Here is a 26575-nt window from a genome sequence, read left to right as displayed (position 1 = left end):
AAACCGACCTGTATGTACTGCGCCGTAGCAGGTTGGCTGCCCCCGCTAAATCTGACCATTTAGTAAGAACGGGAATCACCAAACCACACGCAAGGATCAACAACGGTGAGCGCACGCTAGTCGTACATGAGACGAAAATCTCGCCCAAATGTAAAAACTAAAAAGTGAAAAGGAAAATGCTTTGGTTTTCCCTTTAATTACTACTGCTCTACATACCATGGAAACTTCCTCGCATACATTTGCAGTTGCAGAGAAAACCAACAGCTTCGCTTGCATGAACCTTGCGTGTGTCTTGGCACGTGTTCTCAACTCATTTTGACGGTGAGTTTTATCTGAACGTATTCCTAACGTACAAGTAGGTACACATCAATTTTTTCCCATGTATGCGCACGGTACAGTTGTACACCCAACATTTTGAGCTCAGATGATGGCGGCGTATGTGGCTGCAGGCAGCAGAGTGGTTGCACGCGTGCTACGTACGTCTCGCTGCTCCGGTGACATGTTTTGGACAGGGAATGAAAGAAGTATCCTTTTAATAACTGCTGCTGCTAAAGCCGATGACAGCCTCTTTTCACGGCACATCAACGCAAAGCAGGCTGGAAAGCGGTTCGTGATGGATCAAAACCATCCAGTACTTGCTTGGCCATTGCGCGCATGATAACCAACACGAATTTGTACTGCTAGTAGGGGATCCAGTAGCTTGTTTGGAAGCAACGAATTTCACTTTTTAGCTTGCTTTTCTAGGATGACTTTTTTTTTGCGTAGAAGTGTTTATAAAAGTACTTGTAGTTAAGCATCAAGCTAAGGAATGGTTCAAGAGTGCTTCTGGATGAAAGAAGACGGGAAAGGTGACAGCATGGGGTGATCTGCATATATCCATGGTAATTAATCTGCAGGTAAACCACAACTAATTTTTATGCCATCCTTTAACCCCCATATATCCATGTTCGCGGGTTCTCCGGTAATAATCCTTTTTTGAAAATGAACCAAGCAGCTCCGATTATATTAAATAGAAAAATAAAGCTACACTAGGCAAACAATAAACAAACAATACCAGCCGGTTGAATTAGGACATCACGGACACACGCCAACTCAACTTAAACACTCAACGAGAGCCGCCTTGTTGGATTGGGATAAGATGCTATGCTCATAACTAGCACAACTTTTTCCTTTCCCTGGCAACACAAGATACTCTGCTCTGCTCTGCTACAACTGCTACCTTATCCTCCGTGGTAATTAATCTGCAGGTAAACCACACAGTAATTCATGCACCATTCTTTTAACCCCTATATCCATGTTCATCGGTTATCCAGTAATAATCAGTACTTATTACCCTTCCAAATTCTGAAACCAGTGCCAAGGTGGTTACTCATGAATAATGCCGCCGCTGTGCTCTGTCCTTGGCTCACATTGATTTACCAGCCAGTTTACCTGCCTTTCATTTCCTGAAGACTTATCACCAAAATCCAGCACAGAAAAAAACAACTTTCACTGACTGCACCACGAACACTACTGCAATATCTTAACATATCTCTCTTTTACTTCTCACATGCAGCAGAGGAAACTCTGCACCCCTAAAATGCAGGCTGCACAAACTGTCCGGCAGCAGTTACAGTCCTCCAAACCCATCATTTTTCTTTTGTAATAGTGCGCATTAATCTAATACGAAAACAATTAAGTTCAAAACAAAATGAAATGTCAGTTTTTTGCAAAAAGGTTTTATTTTTTCCCCGAAAATGAGAGCAGAAAGAAAAAAAAACAGGAAGATATTCTTTTCTTCGCACAACCACCATCTTCATCCCCTGCGGTGGTTGCCACTTGCGGGCTTGGCGGATGCCGCTCGCTCTCCTCTATATAACCCACGCTCCCCCGCCGCTCCGTCTCCACAACCACACTGCAGCCTCACTCTTCCTCCCACTCGCCGCCGCCGGCAGCCATGCGGCGCCGCGCAATCCTCCTCCTCCTGCTGCTGCTGCTCGCGGCGTCGTCGGCGCCAGCGGCCACGGCGCGCGCGCCGTTCGCGTGCGCCCCGGGCGGACCCGCGGCGTCTCTGCCGTTCTGCCGGCGCTCGCTGCCGGTCCAGGCCCGCGCCCGGGACTTGGTGTCCCGGCTGACGCGCGCGGAGAAGGTGCGGCTGCTGGTGAACAACGCGGCGGGGGTGCCCCGGCTGGGCGTGTCCGGGTACGAGTGGTGGTCGGAGGCGCTGCACGGCGTGTCGGACACGGGGCCCGGGGTGCGGTTCGGCGGCGCGTTCCCGGGCGCCACCGCGTTCCCGCAGGTCATCGGCGCCGCCGCGGCGCTCAACGCCACGCTCTGGGAGCTCATCGGCCGGGTACGTACGTATACATGCACTGGGTCGGTCGGGGGTCGGCATTCTGTCGCCGTTGCCGCCGGCGAGACTTCGGGGGCGCGCGAGTGCTCTTGCTTTGGCTTTTTCTGTCTCGGGAGCGCACGTGAGGCAGGCAGGCAGGCAGGCCGGGCCGGCTGGCCAGCCGCATGACTGCGCGCGCCCGTGCCTGTGGTGCCGCTCGCTCGCCGGGCGCCGCGCTCTGTGTTGGTCTCGGGGATGGACGCTTTGGCGCCATCGAGTTGGTCGTCCCGCCGTCCCGGGGCGGGGCAGTTAGACTGACTGACTGGTCTGCACTCTGCAGTGAACCAACCAACCGTCTGATCGGAATCTAGCGGTCCAGATTAGCGTAGTGGTGAGGGGAGTAGAAAACTGCTCTCTGTGTGTGGGGCGTGGGGGCCCCCGGCGGCCAATGAGGTGCGAGCCGTACGGGAGGGTGCGCACGAGTGGGCCAGCCAGCATCCTGATCTCATCTGCTCGTCCTGCTGGAGGGCAGAGCTGGAGCAGGGCTTGAATGCTTTGGCAATGGCAGTACCGCTCTATTATTGCCGGTAATTAGCGATAGGGATGTAAACTGAAAGAAAATAGAAAATTAGATATCCGAAATATCTGAATCTGCTTTCGTATCTAATCATTTTCCATTTTGGAGATGAAAACCGGAAGAAAACTGGAAAATAGATATCCGATATATCCAAATCCGTTTTCGTACGTATCCGGAGCAGAGCATCTCCTCAGCGTGGAGCCTACACCATGTTCGGTGTGCGATAGAGTAGAGAGCAGAATGAAATCTGATGGAGGAGGAGCACGAGCTTTTGTGCCGTGCCTGTGTGATCTTTTCGCAAGTGCCTGCTGCTTTTGTTTCAACCTTCCTTTTTCACAGCACTCCGACGACGGTTTTTACTGCCACGGTTGCTAGAGCAGTACTAGGGTGTACTCCTAGGTGCGTGTTCTTGTATGGCAATCTAGTAGCAAGATTTAACCCTGTTGCGTCAGCGTCATTCTGATGCAAGACGGTGGTGGTTCCACTGGGACAGCGCGCAGACGTTCTTGTCTCGCTTCTCATTTCGACACTGTCGACGACAATCAAACTTTGAATGATTGTTCTGGTCCCCACCGTTTACTACAGTGTCGACTCTACTGCTACGCTTTCTGAAATGTTGGTATAAAAATACAAGGACGTGGGGTTGATTTTGAGCAAGTTGCAAGTGGTGCCATTGTTGCTTCTGAACACTCGTCGTCTGCGTCCCCTGCCCCCGAAACGATAGGACCTCCTGCAGCATCTCTGCAGATCGAGTATCATGAGCAGTAAACATGTTCATTCGATCACGAGCACCAATTCCATCCATCCTTCACGTGCGCAGCTGCCGGCCGGCGATCGCCGGCGTGCGTCGTAACTTGCACTCGCCGCACACGTGATCGGCCCGACACCGGTCAGAGATGCCCCACCCCCGTCATCCTGCCTGGGTACCCGCCCCGCGCACCTGACTCGGCGACGACGACCAGGATAAAAAGAAGAAGAAGAATACTTTCTTTTTCACTTTGTTTATACGTGTATTTCCTTGGCATATTGTACTATTTGCAATGTGCACATTACTCACCGGCGTACGGCGGTACGGTGGCGTGGCAGGCGGTGTCGGACGAGGCGCGCGCCATGTACAACGGCGGCGCGGCGGGGCTGACCTTCTGGTCCCCGAACGTCAACATCTTCCGCGACCCGCGGTGGGGCCGCGGCCAGGAGACCCCCGGCGAGGACCCCGCCGTCTCGTCCCGCTACGCCGCCGCCTACGTCCGCGGCCTCCAGCAGCAGCCTTACGCCGGCGGCCGCCTCAAGCTCGCCGCCTGCTGCAAGCACTTCACGGCCTACGACCTGGACCGCTGGGGCGGCACCGACCGCTTCCACTTCAACGCCGTCGTCGCGCCGCAGGACCTCGAGGACACCTTCAACGTGCCCTTCCGCGCCTGCGTCGCCGACGGCGGGGCCGCCGCCGTCATGTGCTCCTACAACCAGGTCAACGGCGTGCCCACCTGCGCCGACGAGGCGTTCCTCAAGGGGACCATCCGCGGGAAGTGGGGGCTCGACGGGTACATTGTCTCCGACTGCGACTCCGTCGACGTCTTCTTCCGGGACCAGCACTACACGCGCACCACCGAGGACGCCGTCGCCGCCACGCTCCGCGCCGGCCTCGACCTCGACTGCGGGCCCTTCCTGGCGCAGTACACGGAGGCCGCCGTCGCCGCGGGGAAGGTCTCCGACGCCGACGTCGACGCCGCGCTGCTCAACACCGTCGCGGTCCAGGTGCGGCTCGGCATGTTCGACGGCGACCCCGCCGCGGGGCCGTTCGGGCACCTGGGCCCGCGCGACGTGTGCACGCCGGCGCACCAGGAGCTCGCGCTCGAGGCGGCGCGGCAGGGCGTCGTGCTGCTTAAGAACGGGAGAGGAAAGCACAGGGCCGGCGTCCTGCCGCTGCGCCCGGCGACGCACCGGGTCGTCGCCGTCGTGGGGCCGCACGCCGAGGCCACGGTCGTCATGATCGGGAACTACGCCGGGAAGCCGTGCCGGTACACCACGCCGCTGCAGGGCGTGGCGAGGTACGTGAAGCAGGCGGTGCACCAGGCAGGGTGCACCGACGTGGCGTGCGCCGGGAGTCAGCAGCCCATCGCCGCCGCCGTCGACGCCGCGCGCCGCGCCGACGCCACCATCGTCGTCGCGGGGCTCGACCAGAAGGTCGAGGCCGAGGGCCTGGACAGGTCCAGCCTGCTCCTCCCTGGACGGCAAGCAGAGCTCATCTCGGCCGTGGCGAAGGCGGCCAAGGGACCCGTCATCCTCGTGCTCATGTCCGGCGGCCCGATCGACATTGCCTTCGCGCTGAACGACCCCAGGATCGCCGGCATCCTGTGGGCCGGCTACCCCGGCCAGGCCGGCGGGCAGGCCATCGCCGACGTGATCTTCGGCCACCATAACCCAGGTACATACATTCCCATCAGCTCAATCAGAGTGACGACCATACGAAAAAAATCAACCTTTGAGATGTCAAGAACATTAATTTGGAACCACTACTAAGTTCCAATTTTGCAACAAGAAAAGATTTGTAATTTGAAATTTTGGTTGTGATTTTGTTGCAGGCGGGAAGCTGCCGATGACATGGTACCCGCAGGACTACCTGCAGAAGGCGCCGATGACGAACATGGCGATGCGCGCCAACCCGAAGAGCGGGTACCCCGGCCGGACCTACCGCTTCTACACGGGCCCGACGGTCCTCCCGTTCGGGCACGGGCTCAGCTACACCCAGTTCACGCACTCGCTGGCGCACGCGCCGGCGCAGCTCACCGTGCAGCTCGCGGGCGGCCACGCCGCCGCGACGTCGCTCCTCAACGCGACGCGCTCCGGCGGCAGCGCCCGCGCCGTGCGCGTGGCGCACGCGCGCTGCGAGGGCCTGGCTGTCCCGGTGCACGTGGACGTTCGGAACGTCGGCGGCCGCGACGGCGCGCACGCGGTGCTCGTGTACCACGCCGCCCCGCGGTCCGCGGCCGTCGCCGGCGCGCCGGCGCGGCAGCTGGTGGCGTTCGAGAAGGTGCACGTGCCGGCGGGCGGCGTGGCGCGCGTGGAGATGGCCGTCGGCGTGTGCGAGGGGCTCAGCGTGGCGGACCGCGACGGCGTGCGGCGGATCCCCGTCGGCGAGCACAGCCTGATGATCGGGGAGCTGACGCACTCGGTCACGATCGGCGTCGAGCAGCTAGGGGTATAGAACGAGAAGCACCGAAGCGCAGGAGGAGGATGCAGGGTTCAGAGGGTTGTCTGAATAATTTGTGTCGTTTTGGGAGGGGGGTGTTGGATTGCGATTGCTACGGTGCTTCCGTCTCTACAAAGGTGGAGACGGAGATCTGAAATGTTAGAAAAGGCACCGGATTTACTGAAAATTGTTGAAATGATTGCAAACGATTAAACTGGAAGGAACACAGAAGAATGTCGTTTCTTCCTCACAATCAATAGTTTCTGTTCTCAAGATTTATGCATTTCATACTTTGCATTTCGTTGAGATCAGGCATTTCTCGTACCAGCAAGAAATTTTGTCTCTGTGTCGAAATGCCTTTGATCGAAATTTGCCAAGGGATTCAGATAAAAAAATGTCATCTGATCTGAGCTCGAGTCTGCAAAGATGACAGGAGCTTCTGTACTTTCAGACCTCCCCTACTGTTTGGCATGCTTTCCTGAACACTGGTTTCTTTTGTCTGGTCCAAAACCATGTGCTGGACGCCTGCCCTTCCACAGTGTCTTTGCCCACTGATTTTTACACTCTCTCCCCATCACATCAATTTTGGAACACGTGTATGGAGCAGTAAATGTATGTAAAAAAAATAACTAATTGCACAGTTTAATTGTACATCACGAGACGAATCTTTTAAGCCTAGTTAGTCCAGATAAAATTTGTCAAATACAAACGAAAATGCTACAGTAGCAAAAAGTTCCAAAAGTTATAAAGATTTGCGATCTAAACAGGACCTGATTTGGTAGGTGCTGGACGCCTGCCCTTCCACAGTGTCTTTGCCCACTGATTTGGTAGGTGAAGATCTTTCGTTGCTAAGTTTGGATTCAAGGGAAAGAGAAAGAGAAAGTGCAAAACTTTTGCTCTTTTGTATTTTTTTTGCACTTTTAGATCCAAACACCCCAAAGTGTAAAAGGGCAAATGCTACCATAATTTTGCTAATTATGTATTAATTAGGCTTAATAGATTCGTCTCGTCATTTAGTCCTCATCTATGTAATTAGTTTTTTAATTAAACTATATTTAATACTTCTAATTAGCATCCAAACATTTGATGTGACAGGAGCAAAAATTTTACCATTTGCCCTTTTGCCATTTGCTCTTGGATCCAAACAGGCCCTAATTGCTTCCTCTCTGAAGTTTTGAGAAAAATCTGACCTCTAAATTTGTCCAGGCATGATTAGTCACCTAGAGGCAATGACGTCTCACACTAAGTACCAGGCGAAATTTTTTGAGAATGTAGAGAGAGAAACATGCCTCTGTTTCTACGACAGCGAGAGCAAATGAGCAAGCATATTCTTTCTAGGAGGTCAAAGGAGCCGGACGGCCCAAGCCTCTCGCCTAGTCGCCACTTCCATTCCAAGCTCAGAGCTCCTCCCCCCATTCTACGACACCCAGGGCGCCGCGGCTGTCTCTGGCTCCAAGGGCCGCGCGATGGGGTGGGCGGCGCGGTTCCTGACGGCGGCTGCGTTCCTCGCCGCGGGGCTCCTCTTCGCGCCCGACGCGCTGCGCCTCGGCGGCGGCTCCGGCGACGGCAACGCAGCGAGGGCGGCTGCGGCGGCGAGGCTGGTCCACCTCCTCGCGTTCGCCACCGCATGGGGCGCCGGCCTCTGGGTCACCTTCGTCGGCGGCATCGTCATGTTCAAGTAAGCAGGCCGTTTCTTTCATCCCGTTGGTTCCCTGAGAATTTGGGTGTTTTCGCTTCGTTGCTAGCTCCGAGCGAAGTGTCTCGCCGCCGGTGCCGCCGTTGACCGGCCGGAGCCTCGCCTCTGCTTCGGTTCGCCGCCACCAACCGTCGGGGCCCAACGAGGGGTCTATTTGCAAATATTCGGATCGCGATTAATAGTCGCGATCCGAATCAGGGGGTTATGTGTAAATATTTGGATCGCGATTAATAGTCGCGATCCGAATCAGGGGGTTAAATATAAAGTGTTAGGGGCTTTTTGGCACATATCAGGGTTTATCTGGAAAACACCGCTTCGGCGGCGGCGATGGCTTCCGCCGGCCGCCGTTCTCCTCCCCTCACCGGCCGCTTCGTGCACTCTCTCCCTATCCCGTATCGGCTTCTCCGTGTTCCGAGTCACGACTCCTCAACAGCCGCTGCCCGCCGGCCGCATCACTCGCACCGTCCCCAAATCAGAAGGTTGGAGACGAGAGCGAGATGGACTCTGTCTTCCTTGCCAGTTCACCCGAGCCTGAGTGTCTTCCATGGACTGGACGGACGGAGAAGATGATATGCTGCAGCTCACAGTAGCGTTCATATTCAAATCCAGTTTCATGTGCAACAATGCACGACACCCATTCTAGAAAAAAAATTCTGAAGACAACGAGTAGGTAGGTCTTTACCATACTGAATTTGTGATTAGGCGTGGGGATGACAAGCCACACAAATCTGTCCTTAGAATCATATGAGTTTTAATTGCATGGGTCTTCAATCATCACGAATCAATTGGATCGCCATCTTAATTTGGTAACTACAGTCTACTAACTACTCCTGAAACATCAGTTTAGTTAATATTGCACCTTCAAGATCTGTTGGGAAGGAGCCCAGAAATCATGAATTGGGAAAGCTGGGGTATTTTTATGCTGTAGTGAGGAGCTCTTAAGTGCTGTAGCTGGATTTTTATCTAGATGTAGGCTTATGGATATTGTGATGATTTCTGTCAACATTATCTCAAGAAACATTCTGAAGTTCAGGTAAACACGGCTGCAATTTTGCAAGCAAGTGGGGTTGTTCCTCTGTTTGTTGCTTCGGTATTTGAATAAATATGTTGGGTGCGGTCTTAAGAGTCTAGAAAGCAATGTCTTTTGCTCAGGTGTTCAAGTATACCATCAATTTTATATGACTTTTGCTCAGGTGTTCAAATATACGTTCAGTTTTATGTTCACAGTGTACATATCATCTTGTTATAGTGTGAACGGAGAAGTCCACAGGAAAAGTAAAGCCTGCCAAATATTGTTCTTGCACTAGTGACCATGTGTGGATGCGCTACTGTACGGGTCGATTACTCCCATCAGAACATAGTATAAACGTTTAACAATGTTTTGATGGAATCTTTTTGATTCAAAAGGTACTTGCCGAGGCACCAGTTTGGGAATCTGCAGGGGAAAATGTTCCCGGCATACTTCACGTTGATATCAGTGTGTTCAGCTATATCTGTGGCAGCATTCGCATACCTGCACCCCTGGAAGACATCATCAACCATCGAGCGCTACCAGCTTGGATTCCTTCTTTCGGCCCTTGGCTGTAACCTGTCAAACCTTCTGGTCTTCACGCCTATGACTGTTGAGGTGAAATACTTTGTTCATGGCCTTCAGCTTTTTATTTATCTCTCATGTTGCATTTGCCAAATGCTAGTTACACAGAATATCACAGGTTTATAGTTTGGGTATGTGATAATGTCAGGGCTAATGAATGCATGTCTTACACTTTCTATATACACTTTCATTTTCTATGTTGATGGTAGTTGAGGTATGTGAGGCAAAAGGAAGTTACTTTGATGTAGATTTATATGATTTTATAGGTCACATTTGCAATTTATGAGTACTATTGCTTGCAACGCTCAAAGGAATACATTGATTTGTTCTTTATTTTATTTCCAAGAATCAATACAGATAGCATAAAGCAGAATTAGTCCATGACTAATTAGCAGTCTAGCACCTGGAGCCCTGGAGGTGAAAATCTAGCTCTTTTAGAAGCGTAACTGTGGATAAAATTTTATGGAAAGGTGGGCGATTTGGTAATTTGACAAAACAAGGATATTTGTCTGGCTGTGTATATGAACCTTTTGGACATTTTTTTTAGAATTCTGGGGACATACCCCAGTCCATATTTGCATTGCAAAGCTCAGGACCTTAAGTTAGCATTCAAGCACCTGGCAGCATTACAGACTAGTTACAATTCTGTTCAAGCATCTGATTGTTTCTGAGTTTCGCATTTGCGTTGTAGTTCTCATCACTTCACGGTTGTTTTAGAGAGCAAACTTGAGAAGTGAGGTGTCTTGATTGCTGAAATCGGCAACGACAACACAATCGTGTTATTTGAGTAGTATAGAGGTGCCCTTGTGAACATAAAAAACAAAAGAATGTACCTTATGCTTTGGCTACTGAACTTATAAAAACAAAGAATGTTCCTTATTCTTTGGTTGGTTCAATATTTTTTTTCTACTCTCATTTTCACCCTGTTCCAATTGAACTGCTCTTGTCACGCAGATGATGATGAAGAGGCACAAGATGGAGAAGGACCTCGGCATTGGCACAGAGGTCGGGTACTCCAAGAACGCAGAGACAGCGAAGAAGAGCCCCGCCCTGGCGGCGATGAACCGCAAGTTCGGGATGATCCACGGGCTGTCGTCACTGGCCAACATCATGTCCTTCGGCAGCCTGGCCATGCACTCCTGGTACCTCTCAAGCAAGCTCGACCTGTGACTGCTTGACTGAGGGCTTTGCCACGCTCTGAAGCTGCTTCTGCTAGTTGGTGACCACGAACTGTGAACTTAGCCTAGGTTTCTACAGAGGAAAAAAAAAGAGTTCTGTACTTCTGTCCGTGTGAGAACCTTGGCCCTTGCGGCGATATGATGAACTTTAATAATGTACAGAACGCAGGCAGTTCGTTTCATTTTGAAATTTGTCTATATATAGGAAATGTCTTTGGCAAAATTCTGGGAATTTACAAGGCAGATAGGTCAATGAGGAAAAGTAGCTAAAAACGTTCTCTCAGCTCATGTTCCAATCCGAGTCCGAAGAAATGACAAGAGCTTCTGCAAGTTTCAGACTTCCTACTCTCTGAAAAATGTCCAGGGATGGCCGGATGAGTTGTTTGGTGTGCATTCTTGATTTCTGAACACTGGTTTGTGGTTCCCCTTGTCTGCCAAAACTATGTGTTGTTCCTTCCTTTGTCTTGTACTCTTGTTGGCCAACTCCCACTGAATTTACTGTAGAAAGATTGAGCTTGACAGCGCGTCTCTGCTGCCCAGATCTGAACATCTTCAAGCCCATGGATTTTGGCCTGGATGACTGGAGAAAATTTCGGTGACAAAGAAACTGAAGTCAAATTTCCTTGCTGATTGTCACCCCCCCCCCCCACCCGCCCCTAAGTATTCAGAGAAATATGGCTTCAAAAAGATGAAGAATTGTCCAAGCATGACAATTCTTTTTTTCTAAAAAAACGAACACGAAGAAACAGAGCCGCAGAGGACAGTGTACTGTTGAATAATTCTTGTGCTCAGGTCATTCTGTTAGTTAGTTAGCAGCACATGGCTGGTTGTTAGGCCATGCAGGTTGTAGAGCTCTGACTCGCGCTGAGTTCGCGAAGGAGCGCGTCGTGCGCCACGTTTCAGGCGTTTGGGATGGCACTCGTCGATGAAGAGTGTGGCGTGCATGTCGGGGTCATGGACTCCAGTTGGTTGTTATATTTTTCCTTTTATATATAAGCAATGATCAGAGGAGAAAAAGCTGCTAAGCTTTGCGGCACAAACAAGACCGTGTTCATCGTTCCAGTTCGCGTGAGTTGTGTGCGTTCTTTCTTGAGCTCGCCGGCGTCGCGGGCAGCGACGTCTCTCCGGCGATCTCTGACAAGTGGTATCAGAGCCGGTTGCAGGCCAGGGATCGATCGCGGCGAGGTTTCGTCGTTGGAATCGTCACCGCGCGATCGAGTGGGCGATGACGGGTACTCCGCCGTCATCGCCGAAAGGAGGCGAGAAGAAGACCGGAAAGCTCGAGAGTGCGGGAGCAAGCGGAGCCAAGGGCGGCGATGTCGTGATTCAGCGGGTTGTTCGAGAGGTGCGCGGCGGGACTAGCTACCCCGTCCTCACCAAAACGAACTACACCGACTGGGCACGGCTGATGAAGGTGAAGCTCAGAGCTCGACACCTCTGGCGGGCGATCGAGGTCGGCGACGCTGATCCGGACGACGACATCGAGGCGCTCGACGCGATCTGCAGCGCCGTGCCACCAGAGTTGACGACGGCAATCACCGACAAGGACACGGCAAAGGAAGCGTGGGATACCATCAAGACGTTGCGCGTCGGCGACGATCGTGTGAGGAAGAACACCGCACAACAACTGCTGCATGAGTTCGAACTCGCCACATTCAAGGACGGCGAGTCGGTGGAGGACTATGCGCTTCGACTGACCGGCATGCAGGCTTCCCTCACAACTCTCGGTGAGGTGCTGTTTGAGAGCAAGATCGTGGAGAAGATGCTGCGGAGCGTGCCGTCGCGGTTCAAGCAGATCGTGGTCGCGATCCGCACGCTCCTCGACACACCCACGCTCTCCGTGGCAGACCTGACCGGGCGACTCAAGGCGGCGGAGGAGTCGTTCGAGGGACCACCGTCTTCGCTGCTCCACGACGGCAAGCTGTACCTCACGGAGGAGGAGTGGAACACGCGTCGGAGGCAGCGGGAGGCCGAGAACATCTCCAGCGGTGGTGCTGGCAGGAGCTCTGCACGCCGGGGAGGAAGGTGTGGACGCGGAAGAGGCCGCGGCGGCGATTCCGGGTCATCCTCATCAACTGGGCCGGCCAAGATCGGGAAGGATCAGTGCCGGCGATGTAGGAAAAATGGCCACTGGGCCCGAGATTGCCCGTCTCGGCCCAAGAAGGAGCAGGCCCATGTCGTCCAAGATGAGGAGGAGGCCTCATTGCTTCTGGTGAGGTCAACGCCACTTCTCTCCCTTCCCGCTGCAGCTCCGTCTCCGCCGCCGCCGGTGGTGGATGGCTCGGCATCGGCGCCGGCTGACCCCTTGGGCGGGAGCCCCGAGGAGGAGCCCAAAGAGGCGACCACGGCGACTCTCCTGGTTGCGACATCGGCATCACCTGGAGGAGCACGCCCAGATCCACTTCGGGCGGCAGTCGCGCCATCCGGTGCGGTGACGACGAGGTAGGGCGCGGGATCCGGCTCCCAGGTGCGGCTCGTCGAGCACAAGGTGCTCGTGCACCTCAGTGAGGAGGAGGAGAACCGCGACACAACATCGTGGGTGCTCGACACCGGGGCGACGAATCACATGTCGGGCGCTCGGATGGCGTTCGCGGAGTTGGACACGGTGGTGCGCGGGTCCGTGAGCTTCGGAGACGGCTCGGTGGCGAAGATCGAAGGCTGCGGGACAGTGCTGTTCAACTGCAAGAACGGGGAGCACCACTCGTTCGCCGGCGTCTACTACATTCCCCGCCTCACGTCGAACATCATCAGCATCGGGCAACTGGACGAGGCGGGGTACAAGATCAACATCGACAACGGCGTTCTGAGGATTCGTGAGCAGAGCCGGAGGCTGCTGGCGCGGGTGCCGCGCAGGCCGGACCGGCTGTACGTGCTCGACCTCGATGTTGCACGGCCGGTGTGTCTCGAGGCACGCGGCAAGGAGGATGCTTGGCGATGGCACGCACGGATGGGCCACGTCAACATGAAAGCGCTACGGAAGCTGGCGCGGGACGAGATGGTGCGCGGCCTGCCATCAATCGAGCAGGTGAACAAGCTGTGCGACGCTTGTCTCGCAGGCAAGCAGCGGCGGAACCCGTACCCGGCGGTGGCGCAGTACCGGGCCGAGCGCACACTGGAGATAGTGCACGGCGACCTCTGCGGGCCCATTTTGCCGGTGACACCGAGCGGCGGCAAGTACTTCCTGCTGCTGGTGGACGACAAGAGCCGTTTCATGTGGCTGTCGGTGATGTCGACTAAGGATCAGGCGGCCGCGGCGATCAAGATGTTCTAGGGACGTGCAGAGGCGGAGTCAGGCCTGAAGCTGGGGGTGCTCCGGACCGATCGGGGTGGTGAATTCACCTCGGTTGAGTTTGCGGAGTATTGTGCAGCTGAAGGGGTGCGACAGCAGCTCACTGCTCCCTACAGCCCGCAGCAAAATGGTGTCGTCGAACGGCGAAACGGCACGGTGGTGGCAATGGCCCGGAGCATGCTCAAGGCGAAGGGGTTGCCGGGCTGGTTTTGGGGTGAGGCGGTGAACACCGCGGTCTACATTCTCAACCGGTGCCCGACCAAGAGTGTGATAGGCATGACACCGTTCGAAGCTTGGTATGGGAAGAAGCCGGCGGTCCATCACCTGAAGACGTTCGGCTGCATCGCCTATGTACGGAACACGACTCCACACCTCAAGAAGCTGGAGGATCGTGGGCGCAAGATGATCTTCGTCGGCTACGAGCGGGGAACCAAGGCGTACAGGGCCTATGATCCTGTCACGTGTCGCGTCCATATTACCAGGGACGTGATCTTCGACGAGGAGGCGCAGTGGGACTGGACCTATGGCGAGGAAGGCGGCACGGCAGCCGGGAACGACGACGACACCTTCACCGTGGAGTCCACCACCAGGTACACACCTGGTGATCCGGAGGAGATGCTGGGCGAGGAAGCTGTGACGCCGGGCACGCCCCCTATTGCGACATCAGCCTGGCAGGGTGGACCGAGCACGTCGCCGCCAGGAACGCCCCCTGCTACGACGTCAACACCTTCGGCCTCGACATCGCCTGTCCACTTCGTGACGCCTCCACCCCTCCAAGGCGATGAACTGGATGCCGAACACGACGATGATGTGCCGCTGCGGTTCTGAGCAATGGACAACGTCGTGGGACCGGGATCACCGCCGGGCTATACCGTTCGTGATCTTGGCGATGGCAGGTTACTGGCGGTGAGCGCGGAGGAGCCTGCATCCTTGGCACAGGCACAGAAGGAGGTGTGCTGGCGCCGAGCGATGGAGGAGGAGTTGCGGTCGATCGAGGAGAACCGCACGTGGACACTCACTGAGCTCCCACAAGGCCGGCGTGCCATTGGGCTCAAATGGGTGTTCAAGGTGAAGAGGGACGAGCACGGCGCGGTGGTGAGGCACAAGGCGCGGCTCGTCGTGAAGGGGTACGCACAGCGCCACGGCATCGACTACGATGAAGTCTTTGCACCTGTGGCGCGGATGGAGGCAGTGCGGCTGCTCCTGGCCCCAGCTGCTCATGAGGGCTGGGAGGTTCACCATATGGACGTCAAGACGGCGTTCTTGAACGTTGGCGATCTGCAAGAAGTGGTGTTCGTGGAACAGGCGCCGGGCTTTGTCCAAGCAGGGCAAGAACACAAGGTATACCGACTACACAAAGCTTTATATTGTTTGCATCAAGCACCTCGCGCCTGGAATCAAAAGCTAGATGATAAGCTGGGTGTTCCTGGGTTCAAGAAATGTCCATCTGAGCATGCAATTTATTGTCGGGGTGTTGGTACTGAGAGGCTGGTGGTGGGGGTCTATGTGGATGATTTGATTATCACAGGGGCTAGCTGCAATAGTATCAAGAAGTTCAAGACATAAATGACAGAAATATTCAAGATGAGTGATCTAGGATTACTCACCTACTATCTGGGCATTGAAGTAAAGCACGGTGTAGAAGGAATCACTCTGTCTCAAGGAAGCTATGCAGGTAAAATTCTGGAGAAGGCTTGCATGGTGGAGTGCAATACTTGTGATGTTCCTATGCAAGCAAAGCTGAAATTGAGCAGGGACAGTGATTGCCCTCGAGTTGATGCTACAGAGTATAGAAGCTTGGTGGGAAGTTTGAGATATTTGGTGAATACTCGACCTGATTTGGCCTTCTCAGTTGGGTATGTGAGTAGATTCATGGAGAAGCCACATGAGGATCATCTAGCAGCAATTAAATATATTCTGAGATATATTGCTGGTACTAGAGATTGGGGACTCAAATTTGCAAGGAAGAAGGGAGATCAACCTGTGCTCCTGGGCTATAGTGATAGTGATCTTGCAGGAGATGTTGATAGTAGAAAAAGCACCTCCGGAGTGATCTTCTTTCTTGAGGAAAGTCCCATTAGTTGGCAGTCAACAAAACAAAAGGTTGTAGCATTGTCAAGTTGTGAAGCTGATTATATTGCTGCTGCAACAGCTGCTTGTCAGGGAGTTTGGTTAGCACGGTTGTTATCTGAAATCTTGGATTCACTGGTTAACAAGCCTGTGCTCAAGGTGGACAATAAGTCCACAATCTCTCTCGTGAAGAATCCTGCGCATCATGACCGGAGTAAGCATATAGACACAAGATTTCATCTGATCCGGGAATATGCACAAAATGGGCAGATTGAGGTGAGCTTCATCAGAACTGATGAGCAGTTGGGAGATATTCTAACAAAGCCCCTTTGCAAGAACAAGTTCCTGAAGCTCTGTACCAAGGTCGGCCTTCAAGAGTGTAAGTAGTAATCGTGCACAACACTTAGGAGGAGATTTGTTGAATAATTCTTGTGCTCAGGTCATTCTGTTAGTTAGTTAGTAGCACATGGCTGGTTGTTAGGCCATGCAGGTTGTAGAGCTCTGACTCGCGCTGAGTTCGCGAAGGAGCGCGTCATGCGCCACGTTCCAGGCGTTTGGGATGGCACTCGTCGATGAAGAGTGTGGCGTGCATGTCGGGGTTATGGACTCCAGTTAGTTGTTATATTTTTCCTTTTATATATAAGCAATGATTAGAGGAGAAAAAGCTGCTAAACTTTGCGGCACAAACAAGATCGTGTTTATCGTTCCAGTTCGCGTGAGTTGTGTGCGTTCTCGTCGCGGGCAGCGACGTCTCTCCGGCGATCTCTGACATGTACGGAGAGAGATAAAAAATTGGCATCTTGTAGTTTTTTTCGAGAGAACGAATGAGCATTTTTTTTCTCTAAAAAGTTCCTGTCTCGTCAATGCAGCCGCTAGTTCTTCAAAGCTCAAGCTGCTGCTGCTGCCAAGTCTCCCTCCCATTCAGCTCCCCGCGCACAAATCTATCCACTGTCTTCTTCCTCACCCCCACTATCCATTCTCCGCACACCCAGGGTCGCCGCCGTCCTCCGCGAGGCGAGGCGCGAAGGGGTGGGCGGCGCGATTCCTGACGGCCGTGTAGTGCGTCGTGGCTGGGGTCCTCTTCGCGCCCGCCGTGCTGCTCCTCGGCGGCTCCGGCGATGGCAACGCAGAAGTGGCCGCGGAGGCGAGGCTGGTCCACCTCCTCGCGTTCGCCACCGCATGGGGCGCCGGGCTTTGGGTCACCTTCGTCGGCGGCATCGTCATGTTCAAGTAAGTGATAACACGGCCGCTTGAGAAACCTGGGGTCGCGTAGTTGCTTGCTTCTCGTCGAGGAGGAAGCAGAGCATCCCTCCGGCGGCGAGCCCTGTCGTCATGCTGCCACCGCCGCCGTTGACCCTCATCGTCTCTGCCTCGGCCCGGCGCCGCCAGCTTCGGGACCCGACGAGGGGCCAATGTGCAAAATATTATCCCAATATTTACAAATAACCCCCTGAATCGGATCGCGATTACTAATCGCTATCCGATTCAGGGGGGTATATGTAAATATCCGGATCGCGATTATGGATCGCGATCCGATTTAGGGTGTTAAATGTAAATTACCAGTGTCTATTTTTGTAAATATCTGGGGCTACCTGAATAGAACCTCCGCAGCGGCGGCGATGGCTTCCGCCGGCCGGAGCCGTTCCCCTCCCCTCCCCGGCCACATCGCGCGGTCTCTCCCTCTCCCCGGCTCTTCTCCAACCGCCGTCGACAGGGCACATCACTCGCACTGTCACCAAATTTGCAGAAGGTTCCAGACAGGGTAGAGTCAGATGGGTTCCGTCTTCCTTACCAATTTGCCGAAGCCTCAATGTCTCCCATGGACGGGATGGATGAACTTGAAACGCTGCTGTTTCTGCTGTCAACAGCAATTCAATTTCACATGCAACAGTCAGTACACGGCACCCATTCTGGGAAGAATGTTCAGCATGCTTGCTTGTGAGATGAGAAGCAGCAAGAGTTCTAATTGCTCGGATCCCACGAATTCACAGGATCAGCATAATAATTTGTAACTAGTAGTCCTGATTAAAAATTAATCTAATAAATTAAGGTTTGATAAGGACCACATAATTATGAATTTGGAGATTATGATGAGTTCAGTCACCATCCTCTCATTAAACATTCTGAAAGCTCACCACTGCTGAAATTTTGCAAGCAAGTAGGGCTGTTCCTTTATTTGTTTGTTACATGTTTGAACTTTGGAGTAATATATTTGATGCAGTCTTGGAGTCTAGAAAAAAAATTCTTTTGCTCATGTTTAAGTATCCTTTCAATTTTATTTTTTGTGCAGTGCACATATTACCTTGTTATATGGAGAGAACTGAGAAGTCCACCTGAAAAGTAAAGCATAGCATATATTGTTCTTGCAGTAGCACCATTTGCAGACGTGTCACTGTGTAGATTGATTATTCCATTATTAGAATGTTGTATAAACCTTGGCATGTTTTGGTGAATCTTTTGAATTCCTAAGGTACTTGCCGAGGCATCAGTTTGGGAGTCTGCAGGGAAAGATGTACCCGGCGTACTTCATGTTGATACCAGCGAGTTCCGCTATATCTGTGGCAGCATTTGCATACCTGCACCTCTGGAAGACAGCATCAACCACCTAGCGATGTACCAGCTTGGATTCCTTGTTTCGGCCCTTGGCTGTAACCTGTCCAACCTTCTGGGCTTCATGCCCAGGACCATTGAGGTAAAATACTTCGATCATGCTCTTCAGCTTTTTATGACACAGAAAATCACAGTAGTATATAGTTTGAGTGCATGATAACAATTGTGTGTGTTGTACTGTTTATCTGCATTTTTTTACATTAACTACACTGATGGTAGTTGAGCTATGCAAGGCAAAAGGAAGTTACTTTGATATAGATTTAAATTGTTACATAGGACACAGTTGCAGTTTGAGTACTATTTCCTGTGGGTATGACAGGAATGTATTGATTTGTTTTTTTTTCGTGAGAATCAAGAGCAGACATAGGTACCTTTGTAGCCATTACAGATGAGCAGGTGGCACCGAACATTCTATTCATGAAGATAACACTCTTGTCTAATCAACAGCTCCGCTTTGTTTGGATTCTTAGTTAGCAATCTAGCATCAGGAGGATAGAATCTAGCTTTGTCAGAAGCATAGTTGTGGATAAGTTATGTGAGCAGACAGGGAATTTGGTATTTGACAAAACAAGATGATATGCCTGGCCGTGTCTGTGAACTATTTGAGCATCTGATTGTTTCTAAGTTCTGATTGTTCCGAATCTGCAATGCAGTTCAAATTTCAGAACACCAATGTGCTACTCGAGTAGGAATGTATGATAGGGGACCTTGTCAGCTCCAAAAGGAAAAGGAATATGCTTTTCTAGTTGGTTGGTTTCGCATTACTCGTTGCATCGTTTATTTCCCTTGTTCCGAACAATTTGCTTTGGTTTGTGCAGATGATGATGAAGAGGCACAAGATGGAGAAGGACCTCATCGGCATCGGCACTGAGGTTGTGTACTCCAAGAACTCAGAGACGACGAAGAGGAACCGGAAGTTTGGGATGATCCACGGGCTGCCGTCGCTGGCCAACATCATGTCCTTCGGCAGCCTAGCCATGCCATGCACTCCTGGTACCTCTCCAGCAATCTCGACCTGTGAGGCTGTGACTGTGGGACAGAAGCCTTTCCCATGCTCTGAAAATTGCTGCTGTTTACTGGTGAACACGAACTCTGAACTTTGCTTAGGTTTCTATGGAGAAAGAAAAAGTTATTTCTGTTGGGATGATATGATGAATTTTAATAATATGCAGAATTCAGGCAGTTCATTTCATTTTTAAAATTTGCCAATAGAAAACCTCTTGCTTTGATTATCTCAGGCCGTATCCAGAATGGTTTGCAAGAGCGGTGGATGTGCAGAGCTGTAGAGAGTTCAGAACAGAAACGGCACGGGTGACTGACATCTGGGTCCAATGGTCAGATTTTATCTAATGGGCCTACATGTAAGGGATTGCCGCGGTCCTCTCACGATGCACACACGGTGAGCCCACGCACTATGGGCCAACTCCAGTCGGCCTTTCGCGCCACGGCCCATTTCACACAACCAAAACAACCGCGCGATCCCACAGCTGCCCGCGAAACTGAAACGGCCATCGCCAGCCGTCCCGCCGTCGGCGATGCCGCCCGCCGCCGGCGACCCCACGCCCTTCGCCTCCGCCATCACCACGCCCGACGGGTGGCACCCCCGCACGGTGGAGCGGCGCCTGCTGCACCTCCTCCACCACTGCCCGGACGCGCGCGCCCGCCCGCTCGAGCTCCTTGCGTTCGCCGTCCGCCGCGCGCTCCCCGCCTCCCCGCCGTCGCCGCACCACAACTCCCTCGCGGCGCTGCTCCTCCTCTCCTCGCCGCCACCGCCCGCGCTGCCCCTCCTCCGCCTCCTCCCTCCCGAGCCCCCGCCCCCGCTCCCGCTCCTCAACGCCGCCGTCAAGGCCCTCTCCGCGTCCTCCCCGCCGGCCGACGCCTTCCGGCTCCTCTCCACCCTCCGCCGCCTCCACGCGCCCGACCGCCTCAGCTTCCTGCCCGTCCTCGGCTGTGCCGCCTCCTTGCCGCTCCTCTCCGCACTCCACTCGCTGCTCCTCCGCCTCGGCTTCCTCTCCCACCACGCCATCTCCCTCGCGCTCCTCAAGCCCTACCCTTTGCCCCACGTCCGCGTCTTGTTCGACGAAATCCTCCAAAAGAACAGGTGCGCGGTCGCGTACAACACGCTCATCACGGCGTGCCTCAAGGCCAGGGACATCCGAGCCGCGCGCCACCTGTTTGAGGAAATGCAGCGGTACAGGCGATCCAGGAGGAGCGTGGTTTCTTGGAACCTTATGATCGCAGGGTGTGCACGGTGCGGACGAGATGACATGGCGGTGTGGTTTTTGGAGGGGATGGTCGGAGAAGGGGAGGTGGCGCCGGATGATGGGACCTTGGCAGCGGTGCTCCCAGCCTGTGGGAGGACTGGAAATGTTGGAGCAGGGAGGTGGGCGCATGAGTATGCGAGGAAGACTGGGCTGTTAGAAAGTACAGTGCATGTTGCTAACGCGGTGGTGGATATGTACTGCAAGTGCGGTGATGTTGCCAGCGCAAGGGAGGTGTTCGAGGGGATGCGCCAGCGGAGCGTGGTGAGCTGGAACACTATGATTACCGGATTCTCACTGAATGGCCATGGAGTTGAGGGAATTGAACTGTTCCAAGAGATGCAGCGGCAAGGAATGGAGCCTAATGCTGTGACATTCTTGGGGGTGCTTGGGTGCTGTGTGCATGCTGGGGCAGTGGAAGTTGGACGGGATATCTTCCAGAGCATGCAGTTGGAGCATGGTATTGAGCCAGCAATTGAGCATTATGGGTGTATGGTGGATTTACTTGGAAGGTCTGGCCTTCTTGAGGAGGCACATGCACTGATTCAGGAGATTCCGATGAAGCCTAATGCTGCAATATGGGGAGCACTGTTAAGTGCATGCCGTGCCCATGCTGGTCTCGGCATTGCTGAGGTGGCTCTGAAAGAGCTTATCAATCTTGAGCCATGGAACTCGGGGAATTATGTGTTGTTAGCCAATCTTTATGCAGAAACAGGACGGTGGGAGGAGGCAGGGGAGGTGAGGAGACTGATGAGGACAATGAGTGTGAATAAGGCTCCAGGGCAGAGCTTAATTGAAGAAGCTAGGTTTCAGACGATAAATGCATGCCAATAGCCAACTCTGAGGAAATAAAACTTAAGTTTTGAAGGCAAAATGCTGGGTTTCATTTTGGAAGGAAAAGTTCCATGCGTCAACCAATGTTATCAAGAGATGCAGACTAGTATTTGGAGGTAAATATTTGAGCCATCTTTTACTATGTTTCCTTCATTTGTTGTACAGGTATTGTACTGAATATGTGATTGCTCTTTTGAATATTCAGTTACAATAAACTTACATACCCAATGTTGTATTACCTCAATGGTTATTTTGAGCACAAAAGAAGAACTAGATATCTCAATAGATATGATAGTTGGGAAATATAGAAAGATGCAACATTCAGCTTTTGATATGAATCGATTAATTTAAATACTGATGACAAAATTATTGCCTTTTCTTTCTGAACGTCAATTTGATTCAATTTGGGAATGCTAGAGATTGTCAAATGTATTTTTCCTTTTTGATTCAATTTGGGAGCGCTAGAATTGTCAAATGTTGACATCTAGGAAATTATGGCCTTTTTTGAACTTGAAGTTGAATTCAATTTGAGAGTGCTAGAAATTCTGCAAAAGCTATGTTTGTTGATTCAACATATCATATTGGCAATTCAGCTTAAATCTTTTGTGCTGTTTAACTGAATTTTTTTATCATGGTTTTCTCATGTCAGTTATGCATATTGTCCAAACAAGTCATATATTGGCAATGCATAATTGTGGAAGGACTAAAGTATTTTTTAAACATGGTTTCTCTTCTGCTTAGCCGAAGAACAGCATTCAATTTTCCTTCTTCCCTTGACCAGTTCACACATGTTTGCTGGAGCTTGACATGTGCTCATAATTCTCTAGACTGTTGTAGTTTTCTGCCATCTTGAACTTGTAGTTTGCTTCCCTTCTTCGATTTCCTTTATTTCAAAACATTGTGCAGTTTTCACGTGCATCAGTTTTTCTTGTAATAAAGCTATTTAAGTAAAGTTCACTTAAGAAAAAACAGGAAATGATTGAACAGTTAACTCTTCTTTTAGCAGGGATCAATGAAGTTAATGATCCATTAACAGTTCTCTGAGTTGGGTATAGTATATAATCATCAATCCTAAACAGTTGAGATACACATTTTGAGAACACACGTCGTCAACATGCTGGCATCTTAACTATTACTTCCCTGATATAAGTAGTTTCAGTGACAGGAAAATTTGTTCAATTTCAGTAACATCCATGTGTGCTGGGAGGGAGTAGTTGTATCCAAAACAAGGCCAAAGGAGAACTTCAAAGAACTATTTTTGGAAATAGATAATGATTTGTAAAAGGCAGTTCTATGCAGGAAGTTATCAGAGTTCTGAATTTACAGTTTGTGTTGTCTGTGCAGACAGCAGACTGTCACTCTACCAGGAATTCAGGATTTACCTGTGGGCTGTGGGCACAAAATGGAGTCCTGAAAGTAACTGGCCAGAGGATGTATATGTATCATTATGCTGTTACCAGGACCCAGAAGGAAAAAATCTGGCGATGTACCTGTGGCACTCACAGTCACAGAGCGGCAAACACTAGGAACCGAATATTCACACAGACACATGCTGGGCCCAGCGAAAACCTTGGCATTTTCCTTTTGTGGGCTCCCTAACATGGACAGCTCGAAACAATACAATTGAAGCCCCCAACGAAAAGAAACCAAACAAATCGAAAAGATGCCGCCTAGATTCATGGGAAATTTCCTGGTGTTGGGCCTTGTGATCCTTGTCCTGCGACCCCACCCCCCCAACCCCTCCTTTCCCTCCCCGGACTCCTAGTAATTTGCTTTGCTTTGTCGCCCCCATCTCTGATCTTAAAAACCGCAAAGAAGGGGTGCAAGGATGAGGCAAAGTGAGAAAGGAGCGGTTTTGAGTTGCCTGTCTTTCCATGGAAGCTCCGGCACATTCATCAGTGCATGTTTTGTGCATCGTGTTGCTGAACCTGAAGCTGGTGTGATTGAGCTGTTGGTACCCATGCGTCGTGCTGCTGACATGTGGATCTATGTCCTTTCAGAAACCAGGCGCGGAAATCTCTTAAAAAGCATGTGCACTTCAGGTTGAGATGTTCCACTTAAATCCCTTGATCTTCCTGGTTAAAGTAAGCGGGCACAAGAATCAATGAGGAAATGCTACTTCTGAAATCAAGCTGGTGGATCACTTCTTGAAAAACACTGGTTCTGCTGGTATGGCCTGGGGTCACCTTTCAGGTTGTTCTTGTTTTTCAGATAAGTGCATACTAAGCTCTGTAATTCATTTCAAGATGAGGGAATCTTGAGTTGTTTTGTTAAATTTTATCATAGCTGTTCTGCCTTAGGCAAGAAAATCAACTGTCATCCAAAACTAGGCTTGTATAAGTAGAGAATGATGACCTGACAGATTTAAAGGCACCCTTGTTCTGGTCCTTCCCTACCTTGATTTACTTCGAATTTTTTTAAAAAAAGCATCTTGAGTACTCTGCACAGCCTAATCACGATGGCCCACTGCATAATTCCCTCCCAGTTGGTGCCAAGTTTGTTCAATTAGTGCACAAGTTACCCCCTTTTTTTTCTTGATGAGTGGAAAGAAGATACTCTTGTTTGCATCAGGATCAGAGGCACATGCAAGGCACCTTTGGATTCTCTCTAACCCTGCTCTCATTTTGATGCAGGTCCCCCACAACTGCTGCAAGGAGGAGGAGAGGAGCCAGGGCACCGCCATTTGTTTCTGCGTGCACCATCCATCCAGACTTTGTTTTATCCACTGCCCATCAACCTGCTGCTGCTAGTGCCCCGTTCTTTACTCCCAGCACCAGCAGCTGCCGAGCTCAATGGCCGGCTGCTCGTGTCGCGCCGCCTGGGGATCGGCGCGGCGGTTGCGCGCAAGGCCTGCCGGCCGGCCGCCGGAGCCGGGGGAGCGACAGGCGTTGACCTCGGCAACGTCTCCTCGACCGCCGGCGGTCCAGGTCGTGGGGTGCAAGGATCGGCTCCCGGGGATACGCGGCCTCCGGACACGAACCACAGAGGATCGGGGCAGTAGATTTTGTGTTCATGAACCAACTCCACTTGGATTCTTAATCCGTCACAAGTATCGTCAGCTGGATAAAATACCAGCAATCATGTGCTGGACAAATTATATGTATATATAAATATAATTTGGGATGCTCGAAAAGGAGTCTACTGATGATGAAGAATGTGGCGCTGCAATGATCAAGTGGTAGTGCTTGCTGCCGTAGTGCCATGCATGCTGTATCCTTCTGTTTCTTTAGCGCCACGGCGATCTCGTTGGATCTCGCCATTGGAGCTGGAGGCCAGGGTCGGGTCAGGTCAGCCAGCCTTTTCTTCTTTTTTTTTTCCCTCTCTCGCTCTCTACCTGCAAAGTTTATCCATATAAAAGCCGGGTCTTTTTTCCGTTTCTTTTGTGCCGTGGCAATGATAGGAACCCAGCCACTACCTAAACTGTATCTTTCTTTCCTTCTTGGTTCTTCTTTTGCGCCATGGCAATGATCGGAATCTACCTACACTTTGGATCGGATAATTGGATCCTTTTTGCGGGTCTGTGCGAGGCAGCTGCTGCTGCTACAAGGTTGGTGGTGCGTGCCAGTGACGAGTGAAGATGATTGGGAGGAAAGCTGGTGGCCGAGCTGCTGCTGGCGCTAGCTAGAGTGTGATGAGTGCCGGGCCAGGTCACAGCACTCGAGGTACGTGGCCAGTACCCCCTTTTTATCTATCGTCTTCATGATCAGTCAAGGACTCCGATGGTCCACGCGGTTAGTGAAAGTCAATGTGGGCCCCAGCTCCTCCATCGTCCAGCTTACTCCCATGGTCCACGCGGTTAGTACTAACTCGTTGACAGAGAGAGCTGGTGGTAGGTAATCCTGTTTTTCCTTACCCCCACATTTGACCTGTCTGCATTTTATTTTTACCGTCGCTAGCTGATCTCCTGATGCGCACAGATTCCCGGCCGGCCATGTCGAGCGGCAGCGGCCGGGGCATGGGCGGTGTGGCCCACCCTTTGGCCCAGCACAACATTCTTCAGGTCCGGTCAGGTCACCCCCACCACCCAACTCGATCTCAAGCAAGCTCCGGCACTGGAGCTGCCGTCCTCATCCCCACCACCGGCTGGATATGCTCCCAGCAAAACGGCATGGCCACCCCTCGTCGGCTCGTCTCGTCGTCCCAGCTGCTGCGTCAGCCCTCAGCCATGCCGTCCCCGGCCTTCGCGCCGGCGTGCCTCGGCGGACGGCGACACGACGGCGCGGCGCGGCGCTGCTGAGCCTGGCCTGCGCTGCGTGGGGAAGGAACGTTGCCAGACGACGGATGGATGGGGCATGAGGTGATGGGGGGGTGTGGTGTTACTGTGGCGAGACAGGTGTTGTCACATCCGTCCGTCCATCAGAGGCTGCTGCGTGGCCTCGTGATCTTTTTTACTGCCTGGCAGGGGGAGCAGAGCAGGCGCTGGGACTTTCCTTGTGCAGGGGGTAGTAGTAGTGGTGGTGACCTGTGTGACCTGTGACTGTTGGAGGTGAGGTGAGATGAGATGAAGTGAAATGAAATGAAGGTGCCTTGCACTGCACACAGTAGCAGCCAACAGGCTATGGTGAGTGGTGTGGAGCCCGTGGACTTTACCAAGGCGTCAGCAGCAGCTCGGCTTCAAAGGCCGGCCGTAATGGTCACTGCTGCAGCGTTGCTCCACCAACGCACTGTACTTCCCCTCTTTTGCCACTGTCCCTCTCCAGTCTCCAGCCGAAACCGGGTTAAAAAGCTTCACTGTTGTTGGAGCCTTCGAGTTTGAGTATAAATCTCTGGCTGCATATCACTGACGCTGTTAACCTCAGGGAAGAAAAATCACTGATGGTACAGTATAACAGTACACTTTTAAGTGGTTAGTGTGGAGAGCTAAGCCGTTGTTGACTGCTGTGGTGTGTGCTGGCCTGCTGGGCACGCCTTGACTTCTCACGGGAGGTCACCTCCCTGCAGCACACGCACGCACGCGCTCAGGCA

The 26575-nt window shown here is 52.3% G+C and overlaps 3 protein-coding genes and 1 pseudogene across 6 annotated transcripts; all 4 read left to right on the top strand.

The window, feature by feature from the left end:
- Nucleotides 1-1823: 1823 nt before the first annotated feature.
- LOC112902099 (beta-D-xylosidase 1-like) lies at nucleotides 1824-6351 on the top strand. The gene is made up of 3 exons (XM_025971019.1): nucleotides 1824-2332; nucleotides 3975-5313; nucleotides 5471-6351. Exons 1-3 carry the CDS (start codon nucleotides 1937-1939, stop codon nucleotides 6091-6093), a joined length of 2358 nt encoding a protein of 785 aa, XP_025826804.1. The 5' UTR covers nucleotides 1824-1936; the 3' UTR covers nucleotides 6094-6351.
- A 1091-nt stretch (nucleotides 6352-7442) lies between these two features.
- On the top strand, nucleotides 7443-10802 carry LOC112902126 (transmembrane protein 205-like). Its single transcript, XM_025971056.1, has 3 exons — nucleotides 7443-7756; nucleotides 9182-9401; nucleotides 10323-10802. The coding sequence occupies exons 1-3, from the start codon at nucleotides 7545-7547 to the stop codon at nucleotides 10536-10538; spliced, it is 648 nt and encodes a 215-aa protein (XP_025826841.1). The 5' UTR covers nucleotides 7443-7544; the 3' UTR covers nucleotides 10539-10802.
- A 5980-nt stretch (nucleotides 10803-16782) lies between these two features.
- On the top strand, nucleotides 16783-19707 carry LOC112902127 (annotated as a pseudogene).
- Nucleotides 19708-19776: 69 nt separating this feature from the next.
- Nucleotides 19777-25210, top strand: LOC112902112 (pentatricopeptide repeat-containing protein At1g09190-like). 4 transcript variants are annotated; one of them, XM_025971039.1, is made up of 3 exons: nucleotides 19777-21726; nucleotides 23611-23803; nucleotides 24244-25210. In XM_025971039.1, the coding sequence occupies exon 1, from the start codon at nucleotides 20051-20053 to the stop codon at nucleotides 21608-21610; it is 1560 nt and encodes a 519-aa protein (XP_025826824.1). In that variant the 5' UTR covers nucleotides 19777-20050; the 3' UTR covers nucleotides 21611-21726; nucleotides 23611-23803; nucleotides 24244-25210. The 4 variants fall into 4 exon arrangements, with proteins under 4 accessions (XP_025826824.1, XP_025826825.1, XP_025826823.1 ...); XM_025971040.1 differs by lacking the exon at nucleotides 23611-23803 and having other exon boundaries at nucleotides 24244-25208; XM_025971038.1 differs by lacking the exons at nucleotides 23611-23803; nucleotides 24244-25210 and adding an exon at nucleotides 22955-23158.
- The last annotated feature ends 1365 nt before the right edge of the window (nucleotides 25211-26575 follow it).

This window comes from Panicum hallii, chromosome 8 (genome assembly GCF_002211085.1).
Source record: "Panicum hallii strain FIL2 chromosome 8, PHallii_v3.1, whole genome shotgun sequence".
Lineage (NCBI taxonomy): Eukaryota > Viridiplantae > Streptophyta > Magnoliopsida > Poales > Poaceae > Panicum > Panicum hallii.
The sequence above is the reverse complement of the archived record's forward strand: the minus strand, read 5'-3'. Positions and strand labels throughout refer to the sequence as shown.